At 47.1% G+C, this 13,079-nt stretch overlaps 1 protein-coding gene across 1 annotated transcript; it reads left to right on the forward strand.

Moving 5' to 3' along the window:
* Window positions 1-2,540: 2,540 nt before the first annotated feature.
* Window positions 2,541-4,316, forward strand: LOC144827781 (zinc finger BED domain-containing protein 6-like). The gene is made up of 2 exons (XM_078685968.1): window positions 2,541-3,972; window positions 4,249-4,316. The coding sequence occupies exon 1, from the start codon at window positions 2,577-2,579 to the stop codon at window positions 3,642-3,644; it is 1,068 nt and encodes a 355-aa protein (XP_078542094.1). The 5' UTR covers window positions 2,541-2,576; the 3' UTR covers window positions 3,645-3,972; window positions 4,249-4,316.
* Window positions 4,317-13,079: the final 8,763 nt, after the last annotated feature.

Consider the following 13,079-nt stretch of genomic DNA (forward strand, 5'->3'; position numbering starts at 1 on the left):
AAGTACATGCGCAAGGAGCTGTCCGAGAAGGAGCTGTCCGAGAAGGAGCTGTCCGAGAAGGAGCTGTCCGAGAAGGAGCTGTCCGAGAAGGAGCTGTCCGAGAAGGAGCTGTCCGAGAAGGAGAAGGCCGAGAAGGAGCTGTCCGAGAAGGAGCTGTCCGAGAAGGAGAAGGCCGAGAAGGAGAAGGCCGAGAAGGAGAAGGCCGAGAAGGAGCTGTCCGAGAAGGAGAAGGCCGAGAAGGAGCTGTCCGAGAAGGAGCTGTCCGAGAAGGAGCTGTCCGAGAAGGAGAAGGCCGAGAAGGAGAAGGCCGAGAAGGAGAAGGCCGAGAAGGAGAAGGCCGAGAAGGAGCTGTCCGAGAAGGAGAAGGCCGAGAAGGAGAAGGCCGAGAAGGAGAAGGCCGAGAAAGAGAAGGCCGAGAAGGAGAAGGCCGAGAAGGAGCTGTCCGAGAAGGAGAAGGCCGAGAAGGAGCTGTCCGAGAAGGAGAAGGCCGAGAAGGAGAAGGCCGAGAAGGAGAGGTCCATGGAGACTTGCAAGTAGAGGTCAGTGAAGATGGCCATGGAGCGGTGCAAGTGCCCACAATGGTTGTTCTTCCAGAAGTAGGGGCACAGGAGGAAATTGACTTTGGAGCCGGGGTATCATGTCAGGAAGACGAAGCCACTCCTCCTGATGATTCATTTTCTCCCAGCTCCCCAGCAAGGAAAAGATCAAGGAGGGTGTGTAGAAGTTCCTCTTCAAGCCCCGCTCCATCAGATGATGATCTGGATCTGGATTGGCAACCATCTCCGACGTCTGAGAGGGAGGCACACCATGAGCTGCGAATGGTATCAAATCTTAAAAGGAAGGGCCCCGGAAAGCTCATACTTATGGATCCGAACGTCGGACTTGATGAAGTGGTGCATTCTGATGTTGTTGAAGAGGATGACAGCAATGACCTAGTCATCACACATGTCAGTCCAGCCACACCGGCCATGCAGCAGACAGACATTTACACCCTATCCCGACGTCATGCTGAGCGTGACCCTGGCGACGTGCCACTGGTAGCACCACCAACGCAGTCAAGTAGTACCACAAGTTCAACAAAACCTACAGCTCCCATATTTTCTCCCCGGAGGGGGACTCCATCCAGCTCGACTCCCTCAAGTAAGGTTGCTGCAATAATTGCACAACCCAGTAGATGTCTGCAAGGCTCATCCACCACTGCTTCATCTGGCATTGGCAGCAGTATCACCTCGTGCGGCAAAACCAGAAGTTTCCAGTCCCCAGTTTGGAACTTTTTTAGTGTCCATGAAAAATATGATAACATAGCCGTTTGTTGCATTTGTAAGACTAGCGTTAGCCGTGGTAAGACTGGTACCAACTATGGAACCGGAGGCCAGATAGGTCATCTTGAAAGAAAGCACGCTGTCGAATGGTTTCCGCACCTAGCAAACGTCAAGGGAAAGCGATCCCAAAGGGCAAGTGGCCAAAATATACCCATAGTAGGTGTTTCATCTGAAGATGATGGGGAGGTAGAAGAAGCATCAGACATGTGTCCGGTTGCACCCAGTACCCCTTGCAGCACCACACCCTCCGTAACACATAGCAGGCACACTGAGAGTCTGGGAGACACACCAATGCGGAAAATGTCAACACTGATCAGAAGTGGGTCGAAGAAGGCATCAGCATCATCCCGTAAATTTGTCCAGCGCACCATTTCAGCCATGTTCTCCTCAGATGCGCAATTTCAACGCAACCACCCAACTGTACGCCTCTATAACACTAAGCTGGCAAAAATGCTAGCGGTGGACCTTCTCCCTTTTTCGTTTGTCGAAGGTGTGGGTTTCCTTGAACTCATGGCAACATTGGCCCCTAAATGGAAGGTTCCTAGCCGGTACTATTTTGCCAGGGTTGCTGTTCCAGCACTACACAAAGAGGTGCTTGAGTTGGTGGGGGCAGCTTTGCAGAAGAGTGCTGTTCACACTATACACCTGACAACAGACATGTGGACCAGTTGCGCAGCCACTGATTACATGTGCATCACTGCACACTGGGTCTCTTTTTCAGGGGTTATTAAACAGATAAATGCAGGTGGTGACTTGGTCGAGATTTTTAAGGGTGCTCGTAAACATGCAACATTAGCCATGTTTGGCATGGAGAAAAGTCATACTGCAGTCAACATTTTGGCTGACTTTAACAAAAAGGTCTTGCAATGGCTGCGCCCAGGAAATTGCAAGGTTGGTTATGTTTCTACAGATAATGGCAGGAATGTAGTTAAGGCCATGGAGGAAAGTTTCTATTTCAGAGTGCCGTGTTTGGCGCACTGTATCAACCTTGTTGTGCAAAATTTTTTGAAAAAAGAACTTGCAGTCGACAAAACACTGACCATCTGCAGAAGAATATGCACACATTTCAACCATTCTTTTAAGGCCCGGAAGGAGCTGAGGCGCAAGCAAAATGAACGTAGAATGCCAGTGAAAGCACTTATCCAGGAGGTGGCAACACGTTGGAACTCAACCTTCTACATGTTTGAGCGTCTGCATGAGCTGTTTCCAGTAGTCAATGAGTATTTCTACAACCTGGGTGGTGATACGACAGGAATGATACTAGCGGTGGAGCAATGGCAGCTAGTTAAAAGCCTGACAGACATGCTTCGGCCTTTTGAGGTCTTCACGCGTGACGTGAGCAGGGAGGACTGTTCTTTGAGCAAAGCTATCCCACTGTTGCTGAAGCTCGAGCACCAAGTCAAGGTGGTGTCTTCACAATTAAAGGACGTTGGAAAGAACGAAGCACATGAGTTGGCGCAGAGATTATTACAACGCCTAGTTAGCAATGAACGGCTTGTAAATATCAAGAAACAACAGCACTACATTTGTGCTACTATTCTGGATCCACGTTACAAAAAGCCATTGTTTGGCAAAGTAATAATTCCTTTTGAAACATCGGATGTTACAGAGTACAAAGGTTGGCTAGCTCAGTCAGCCATTCGTTTTGAAATAGAACGGAAGGAAACTGTAGGAGAAGACAGTACTACTAGTGAATCAGCAGGCGATCAGGCGTCCCAAAAAAGCACTTCACCATCTGTGCCTGTGGCAGAAGTGAGTGATTTTTCCTCTGAGCCGTTAACCACACCAGCAACCGTATCATCTCCACCAGGCGCATGCGATATGTCTGAAGCGAGTTGGCTAACTCAGCTAGGGTTTCCTGGTCCTAGAAAGGACACAGAAGTGCAAAGTACAGGAATCCGGGAGGACATTCTTTCAATGGTGCAGGCCTATCTGGATGACTCAACAGAGGTCAATATTACTGAGGACCCATTGGCGTATTGGCATGGGAAAAGAAAAATATGGCGAGAGCTCACCAACCTGGCTATCAATTACTTGTCTTGCCCACTCGCAAGCGTGTCTTCAGAACGTGTTTTTAGTTCTGCTGGTGGCATTGTGACTTCCAAAAGGTCCCGCCTCTTGCCCGCAAATGTGGAGCGGCTCACCTTGATAAAGATGAACCAGCACTTCATACCACCAGATTACAGAGTACGAGAATGCACGCAGGAAGAAGAGGACACCGCCCTACCCGAGGAAAGTTCTCCTCAGTTACCAGAAGTAACCCCGACTGATGAGTTAGCAGAGTATGAGGACGAGTTCTGCTTCCCTGACAGCGAGTTCTGAAAATGACTCAATCATTCATTAATTGTAAATAGTCCTCCTTATTCACTTTTATTCCTGTGTGTCTGCCTTTCTTTAGCAAGTGCTTCATCACATTCCCAACAAAACTGTAATCAACCAATAAAACAACAAGCCCATCAACAGAACTATCTTGATTTTGATGCCGCAGCATTCCTCAGGTTCACAACAGTTAGTTGACAAGAACTCAGTCCTGGTCGTCTATCCTGAGTCCTCCTCCTCCAGACTCACCCTATCCATTACCCATAATGCTGATGCCTGGATTCTGCACAATGAAGAAATGAAGGAGCCAGCCCTCAAACACAAATTACAGGTAAGATAAGCTTTTGGATGGGAGGTAGTATAATGGAGTATTCGGAGAGGCGAGAGAGTGACAGTGGTACTAGCAGCAAAGTCCTAGGGCTCTTGAATTAACAAAGTCTGTGACAGGCATTTACTTAGGAAAACATTTGGCCTATTGCACGTGAACGTGTAGGCGTTATATTGCTCGCTTGCCTGTCTCAGGGGTGCTGTCTCTGGGGCTTCTAGGTTTTAGGGTTGTGTCAGCACCGCTACCACATTTCTAATGTTGATTGCTTTTGTTTTGCAGAAAATCCACGCCGGGAAACTCCAGTTGTGGCCCTGCTGCAGAACGCGTTAGGACTCTGTGAATTCCAGGTGGAGCCAGCCCTCAAACACAAATTACAGGTAAGATAAGCTTTTGGATGGGAGGTAGTATAATGGAGTATTCGGAGAGGCGAGAGAGTGACAGTGGTACTAGCAGCAAAGTCCTAGGGCTCTTGAATTAACAAACTCTGTGACAGGCATTTACTTAGGAAAACATTTGGCCTATTGCACGTGAACGTGTAGGCGTTATATTGCTCGCTTGCCTGTCTCAGGGGTGCTGTCTCTGGGGCTTCTAGGTTTTAGGGTTGTGTCAGCACCGCTACCACATTTCTAATGTTGATTGTTTTTGTTTTGCAGAAAATCCACGCCGGGAAACTCCAGTTGTGGCCCTGCTGCAGAACGCGTTAGGACTCTGTGAATTCCAGGTGGAGCCAGCCCTCAAACACAAATTACAGGTAAGATAAGCTTTTGGATGGGAGGTAGTATAATGGAGTATTCGGAGAGGCGAGAGAGTGACAGTGGTACTAGCAGCAAAGTCCTAGGGCTCTTGAATTAACAAACTCTGTGACAGGCATTTACTTAGGAAAACATTTGGCCTATTGCACGTGAACGTGTAGGCGTTATATTGCTCGCTTGCCTGTCTCAGGGGTGCTGTCTCTGGGGCTTCTAGGTTTTAGGGTTGTGTCAGCACCGCTACCACATTTCTAATGTTGATTGTTTTTGTTTTGCAGAAAATCCACGCCGGGAAACTCCAGTTGTGGCCCTGCTGCAGAACGCGTTAGGACTCTGTGAATTCCAGGTGGAGCCAGCCCTCAAACACAAATTACAGGTAAGATAAGCTTTTGGATGGGAGGTAGTATAATGGAGTATTCGGAGAAGCGAGAGAGTGACAGTGGTACTAGCAGCAAAGTCCTAGGGCTCTTGAATTAACAAACTCTGTGACAGGCATTTACTTAGGAAAACATTTGGCCTATTGCACGTGAACCAACACGATGACAGTGTTCAGTTAAATGAAATTACTGCAAAACCACCACCCACCCAGCTCAAAAGTAGTAAAAAAACAGGTATGCTCAGATAAAGTTTGAAAAAGTATATTTATATCCCTAACAAAATAATCTCCCGCAAGACCCTCCCTAACTCCAACAAATAGTCCTCAAAAGTCCCCAAAAAACCCAACTCCCAATTCCCACCCCCCAAAAGTCTCAAAAAAAGGGGCAAGGGACACTCTAGGGATGCAAGCTGGTAAGTTTGGCCTCCAGGGCATCATGCTTTAGGGCCAGGGCATCATATTTTTCTTGGAGGATGGCTTGCTCTAGGCGGAGGCCCTCCACCACATTTTGAAATTTGTGCCATTTCTGGACCTCCGCCTCTAGGTCTGACACTCTGCGGAGTGCACGGCGCAAGCGACCTTTAACAGTGCTGCGAGGTGCAGCTTTTGCTGCTCGGCGGTGGTGTCTTCCGGCACGGCTCCGGTTCGCTGGAGCACTGTGCTTACCGGCAGAACGTGGGGTAACAGAGGAGGATGTAGACGATGTTAAGTTGGATGCACTGGAGTGCGTGTCATCCCCCTCGAGTTCCACCAGTCGCCGATATTCCGCAACAGTTGCTTCCAGCCTCCGTTGCCGGGCCAGTACAGCCAGCATACTCCTCGTTGGTTTGGAGGTTTTAGTATTGCCAACTATATGAAGAAAGAAAGACATAATCTGTAAGCAATGCTCTTTAGGAATATGATTAACACAAAATGATTCAGCAGGAAGTTGTGTCACAGTACAACTAGCAACTAGCCAGGGCAGTACAAAACTATTCAGGCCAGTATCATGGGCGTCCGCAGGGAGGGGCGCTTGAATCACCATTTCCCTTCCCACAACTCTCTTGTATCCTTGGTTTGGTGCTCTTTCATATGAAAGAGATGTGGCAGAAGTGAGTGATTTTTCCTCTGAGCCGTTAACCACACCAGCAACCGTATCATCTGCACCAGGCCCAGGCGATATGTCTGTTTCCCTCCCTCTCTCTCTCTCTCTCTCTCTCTCTCTCTCTCTGTCTCCCTCTTTCTGTCTCCCTTTGTCTCCCTCTACCTCACTGTCTCTCTCTCTCTGTCTCCCTCCCTCACCCTCCCTCTGGCTCCCTCCCTCTCTCTCTCTCTCTCCTTCTGTCTTCCTCTCTCTCTGTCTCTGCCTCTATCTGTCTTTCGGTCCCAGCCTGCTGTAATTACCATATTGTAATTTGTCACTGGGCCACCACTGGATACACATCATATCCTATCTAAGAGTCAGATAGTACCATGATCCAGCTTACCTGTACTCGCCACCGCCACTGTCTCCTTCCTCACAGTCTGTACTTCTTCTTGGTCCGACTCCTCTAGCGCCGCCTCCTCCCCAGATTGACCCTCGGACTCCGAGTCAATGATGACCACATCCGAGCTGGCCCCGCCACCAGATGTTCCACCTACAAAGTAGATTTAAGAATGTTAGATTACACCACTCCACTAGTATTTGGTCTATGAATGAAAAAATGTGAAAACAACTGAAAAAGTAATTGACTGTCTACTCTAGTCTAAAGTAAATGTCCCTCCTTCCAGGGAAAGCTGTTGTCTTGCTTAATTTTTTTGTCACAATTGTTGAATGCTTGCTTAATTTTAACACACATTATTTTTCTCTGAACAGACAGAAACTGGACTTCTAAGGACAAGAGGAACATCAACTTGAAACCAGGTGAAAGCTCGGCTCGACCACAAGAAATTTCTACCAATCCAGTACTCATCAACTCTGCACCAAGCACTTTTCCATTTCCAACTAACTTTATTTTAATATATGTGTTTACTTAAACTTTTAATAAAGCTTTTAAACTTGAATTGACTCTGTAGTTTTTCCTCCAGAGAGTCCAGACTAGAGTGACTGAGCGAAAAGTTTTGCAATTTTTGGAAGGAGGAATCTGTGCTGCTGACACTACCAGGTTTATTTATACAGTGTGCCAAACACGCCACTCTGAAATATTATTACTCTGGTCTTTGGTGTCCATAGTTCGGTTTGTGGAGAAGTGTCCCTGCAACAGTAGTATTATGGATTTTGCTCCTATCTAAACACTATTTCGAAACAATTAAATTAGGAATGCTTGGACAACAATAGGTCCTCTATATTTAAATGAAAACTTACTGGGGCCAGCAAAGGAGCACTCGCCGCCCTGGCCTGCATCCTCCTCCTTTGGAGCCACTGCTGCATCCTCCTTTTCCGCCTGCTTGCCCCTGGGCGGACCTGACGTACAACATGAAAGAAATAACAGAAAACATTGATGATTGCTGCTTGCCGATGTCCTTGTCAACCAAATCAAACATTTAGAAAGAACAAGAACCTACTATTTCAGCCAAAAAGAGGGCTACAATGGAAGGACTGCACCTGAGCCTCTACTCTAGGGGCAGATTTACAAGCCCCTTGCAGCTCTTCTGCTCCATTCTTGCGTCAATTTTGTGACGCAGCGCCACAAGAGAGGCGCCATGGTCTGGCGTATATTAACAACGTGACGCATATGGGAGATGCATCCCATTCTAAAACCCTGCGCCATTAGGGAGCATTCCATCGCAAGGGATGGCGTTCCTGCGCAGGAACGCATGCTAAAAGTGGCTATGGGGAATATATAAAATTTCAATCAGTCATTTAGGACAATGATGCGTCACTGAAACCCTGCGCCTGCATGAAGCAGACTTACGGCTTGACGCAGCATTGCTGGAGCTGCGCCATCGTTGCAACGCAACTCCATCAAAGAGCCGCCTTTACGGCACCGATGCGTAACGCTTCGGTGACGTTTTGGGACCATGGTGTGCCGCATTGTAAATACGGCGCACCATGGGTGGTGCTGCCGTGCCACACACTTTGCAGGGATGCGCAGGTAATTGCTAATCTGACACTTACGGGCATACTTACGAGTTCTGAGCTGGACACCTCCAGATGTGCACCAGAACAAATACGTAACGCAAAACTAACCTTGCGTCACGGCAGATGCGCCGCTATTACAATGCGGCAAACCCTGGCGCAAGGGTAGGCAGATGCGTAACGCATCTCGTGACGAAATAGGGGCGCATCTCTAGAGTCGCTTCGTGGGCGCAATGCAACTATAGCAGTGCTCAGGGCTGCCCAATACTCTACATACCGCATCAGTCCTTACGCCTGCTTCAAGCAAGCAGGCATAAAGAATTGACATAGCAGCGTCGTGGAAGTGCCTGCGCTAAATCTTGTAGATTTTACGCAGGCACTTTTGCGAGGCACACATCTGCCTGACCGGCACCACCCACCCCCCACTCCCCCCCTGCGTGGGAACGCACCCATTGAGGCGCAGGCCCAGGCATTCACGTGGCGCATCTCCTTAGATGCATCACGTTGTACATGACTCGCAGGGATGCGCCACGTTTACGTCGCTGTGCGTCAGGTAAGGCAGTGTAAACGTGGAACAAGGGGCTTGTAAATCTGCCCCTTTGTGTCTAGCATTACGCAGTTCTGTAAAATACACTCATACTCAGCCCAATTAAATGAACACAAAATAGATAACAAATAAGCAGTGGCACCGGCACAGAGAAGGAGAACAGTGCACCTGAAATGCACAGAAGATTTTGAAATATTAATGAAAAAATTGCTACTACTACTCACCAAGACCGGGGACCTCCACTCCCAGCACGTCTAGCAGGTCACGCTCTCGGTCAAGGATGTCGGTCCAGCGGTGGGTGACCTGATTGTAGGTGCGCTGGACCCCCGTGATCTTAAAAAGGGCCCGGCACACCTGCCCCCACCGCTTCCGTCGCTCCTGGCTGTTGGTGTAACCAGCAGCAATCCTGCCGCCTGCCGCGATGGTCCTGGGGAGACGGCGCTGCACGTAAAAAACAAGTGCGCCCACCTCCTCAGGGCTGAAAATCTCCCGGGGCACCACCATTTCCGCCCTCAATCGACCACACGGGAGCCGGGCACGGGCTGCGGTGCCCGTCTTGGGCAGCTTGACTGCTGTCTTCACCATGTTCTGGGCAGGTAAGGAGATAAAATGAAAAAGAATAAGAGTAGAGAAGAAGGAAAGTAAAAGTTTAAAAAAGTAGTTCAAAAGTAAACAAAAATAGCCTAAAACACAAAAATATAGATCTAGAAAAATACAGGGATAGAAAATAAGTTAAATAGATCAAAAAAATAGTAAAACAAGCAAAGGATGGCAGAGATATAGAGAGGATAGAAACACCATACCCAGACACATAGGAATGAATGAAAAACAAGATGGCGGCCCGATCACGTGCGCGTAAGTAAGTTCGCACGCGATTTCTCTCGCGAACTCGTGCGAACTTGTATTCGCAAAGCGCGAGTCGGGCGAGATTACACTTAGCGGGCGGAAACGGAAATACGTCACGCAAACAAAATGGCGGCGCCCATACTCAACCTTGAGGTAACTCGCCCGAGTTCGCGGCCTCCACGGGCCAGTTCGCACTACGACGCGCCCCGCGAATAGGGCGAAATTACCGAAAAACGAGTTTTGCAAAAGCAAAACGAACGAGCAGGTGCAAAAGTTCGAGCTCATCATTTGTAACCATTTACCTGTAGTGCTTCCTGAAGGGGCCCTCCAGAATCCGGTTGCCTACTTGCAACTATTGTGTGACCCTGCTCTGACAGTCACAGAATAGTTACAAGTATGCCATTGCATCCTGTTAAAAAAAATTATTTACTTTGCATTTGCAACAAAAAGGAAAGGGAGCAGACAAGCAGGTGCCAGCCTTCATTAATGTCAGTTGGGGCAGGGCAGGTGTTGTTGTTTGCAAAACTTAAGGCACTTAGCAGGTGTTTGTTCACTCAGTGGTCAATCAGAGGGTGTTGTGATGACACTGAGGGTGGCATGGGTGTGCCAGCCAGAGGGTGGCATGGGTGAACCAGAGTGCCAGTGTTGACAGAGGATGGCAGTGCTTTGCTTTGCCCCAATAATGTACACTGGTGAACTAGAGGGTGATGTGATGACACAGAGGGTGACATGGGTGAGCCAGAGGGTGGCATGGGTGACCAAAGAGAGTGCCAGTGGTGACAGAGGGTGGCAGTGATGAAGAAAGCTTAGCAAACAGGCTGGGCACGTAGAAACAACAAGTTCGCTAAACTGGCGACCCGACAAGTAAGTTCGCAATTTGCGAAATAGTACAAAACCCTCGCGAACTTGCAGAAACCCGTGCGAACATACACACCCCCAAAAAATCCGCTAATCCGCGAGAATTCGCGGATTTCGCGTATTTTCGCAATCCGCGAATACGCAAATCCGCAAATTCGCGGATTGCGAATCCGCAAAATCCGCCCATGCTTAATAATGATGAACAATTTCTTCGAAATAGTGGTTCCAGTGAACTATGGGCTAAGTGTAAAGTGTCAATACAATGGCCCAATGCTAAACCTCAGAGAGTGACTGGGACGAATGTGCCATCTCCTATAGTCATGTAAGAACAAGTGATATATTTTTTGAACGGAAAGAACCCACAAAAGGCATTCATTGGGTGAAGATTAATCAACTTCGCCTGAACCAGTTCTTACATTCTTCGAGCATTTGTTGCAGCTGCTCAGACTATATTATGGGGTTGATAACACAGAAAGATGTGATATGAGCAATTTAATTAAGCAGAAGAGGCTTAAGGAGAACTTTATGTTGGCTGAAACCAAGCTTGTGTAGAAGGGATTCCAGAATGGGCGATATGCAGAAAACGTTGGTGAAATGCAAGATGTCAGATACCAAGGTGGAGGTCAAATGATACAAGGTGGAAATGGTGTTCCACATGGTAGAGGTCATGGGGTTCAGATTGATCTACGTACTGGGATAGATGTTGTGACATTGAAATGGTGTAATCTGTTGCAATAAGGTTGGCCACTGGAAGCGGGAATGTCTGCTAAATCCCAATAGATTGTCTGGAAAGGGCAGGTGCAGAACGTGAATTCTATGCAGACTCAAAATACTCCTTCAGTTCAGATGCAGAATGTGCCCATTCACAGAATGCATAACCCAAATATGTCACAAGTCCCTGTTCCTTAAGCTCCGATGCCCCAACAGATTATGGGGTATCTCAGGTTCAAGGTGAACCAGCTTCCGGGAGGTAATCAAAATGCTTTTGCAAATCAGAATGCAATACAGAAGCTCCCTGTCTTTATGTTTGGATGTTATGAATTTTATCAATCACAATGACATTGGTGGTGCCAAAGCGGGGAGGAAGAGTGCATGCTTGACACAATCTTGGAGGTAGACCAACGTTTCCTATTTGTGGAAGGTGAAGTGAATGTTTACAAAGTGTCATTTCTTATTTACACTGGCGCTACCCGTTCCACTGTTAGAACAGTGAAAGTCCCAAACCTACCTCTCTCAGGAAAACAAATCCAAGCTGTAGGCGTAGCTAATAAGAAGATTGTTAAGCCTAATTCAGATAGAATACCTGTTGAAATATAGGCTTTTGAAAAGAATCATCAATTTGTAATACACAATTTTAGTCCAGTTAATCTGTTAGGTTGTGTAAATTAAATGGTATCATTTGCTGGACACAACTGATGGTGTTGCATTTCAAACTCATGCTGAAAAGTTTGATTTCAAAACGACTCATCAAAGGACAACCGTTGGTCTATACCCCTTAGTAACTGTAAACTATTTACCCACTTATCTGAAAGACAATGTGAGGCCCAAAGTCTGAGACTTCTCCAGCAAGGATATCAAACTTATTAAAGGTGTAGAGCCTGTCTGGATTATCATCAAACCTAATGCTGAGTATCCCCGAACACCTCAACATAACAATATAATACACCTGAGACCATTGTCAAATTTGCCCCGCTAATTGAATCCATAATACAACAAGGCATTTTAAATGAAATTATGGGGGGCCCCTGTATTTCAATGTTGGAAAGCAGATTATTAGTAGTGGTAAATATGCATATACCACTAACAATAATGCCACAAACATAATATTGGGCTCAGTCTTGGTCTCAGAAAATTATTCCCATGCTCAACCATTGGTAGCTTGGCTTAATTTCAAAGAAAGTTATGTAAAGCATTTAAAAAAACAATTTAGTAAATGATTAAGACACAACACACAATAAAAATACAACACCAATTTATAAAAATAGGAAATATTTCTACCTTTAACATGACACAATAATGAAAAAAGTCCAATGAAGGGAACCTGAGATATGAATTTTTAAAGATTTAGCACGTTATAGCACATACAAACCTACAGCGCCTATTGGGACATCTGGTTGCGTCAGACTGGGAAAAAGTAAATGATTCAAGCCACTCGCATTGGAGCCCTGCGCGGCTACCCCTCGCAGTATGTCTCTGTGAAAGTTTTTACCTTCTGATTTAGAAACTTTTCAAGAGCTTTTCTTCCCAGGGTCCCTCGAAGCTCTCAGCCAGTATACATTCGGTGAGAGTTTACCAGCTTGACTTTCGACGAGCTACCGGTCAAAACTATGGCAGTCAGGCCTCTGTAGCTTTCCAGCAGGATGAACCAGAGGTCCAGAGGTCCATTCCGGCGTGTGGTTGAGGGTAGCTGGCTAGGCTTGCCAGGTTGAGTCAGTCCACTTTTGAAGCTTTTTTTCCAAAGTTGTTCCAAAGTTTTTCAAACTTCTGGAACTTCTTCCTGAAGTTCCTTTGAGGGTCCCAAAATGTCCAAATCTTACTCCAAGGGTCTGGAAGCTCCAAGGTGGCCCTTGAAAGTTTGGGACTGTATTTCCCACAATCCACTTGGACAAAACCCTTACAAATCCACTGTTAGGACTCCAGGCTGGGGATTCTTGGTGGTAATGGTACAGGTGAGCTCTGTTGACCTGTAGCTTGCAG

Source organism: Lissotriton helveticus, chromosome 4_1, assembly GCF_964261635.1.
Source record: "Lissotriton helveticus chromosome 4_1, aLisHel1.1, whole genome shotgun sequence".
NCBI classification, from domain to species: domain Eukaryota; kingdom Metazoa; phylum Chordata; class Amphibia; order Caudata; family Salamandridae; genus Lissotriton; species Lissotriton helveticus.

Bases quoted from the DNA above. Each gene is read 5' to 3' on its own strand.
- LOC144827781 (XM_078685968.1), top strand. From the start codon at position 2,577: ATGATACTAGCGGTGGAGCAATGGCAGCTAGTTAAAAGCCTGACAGAC.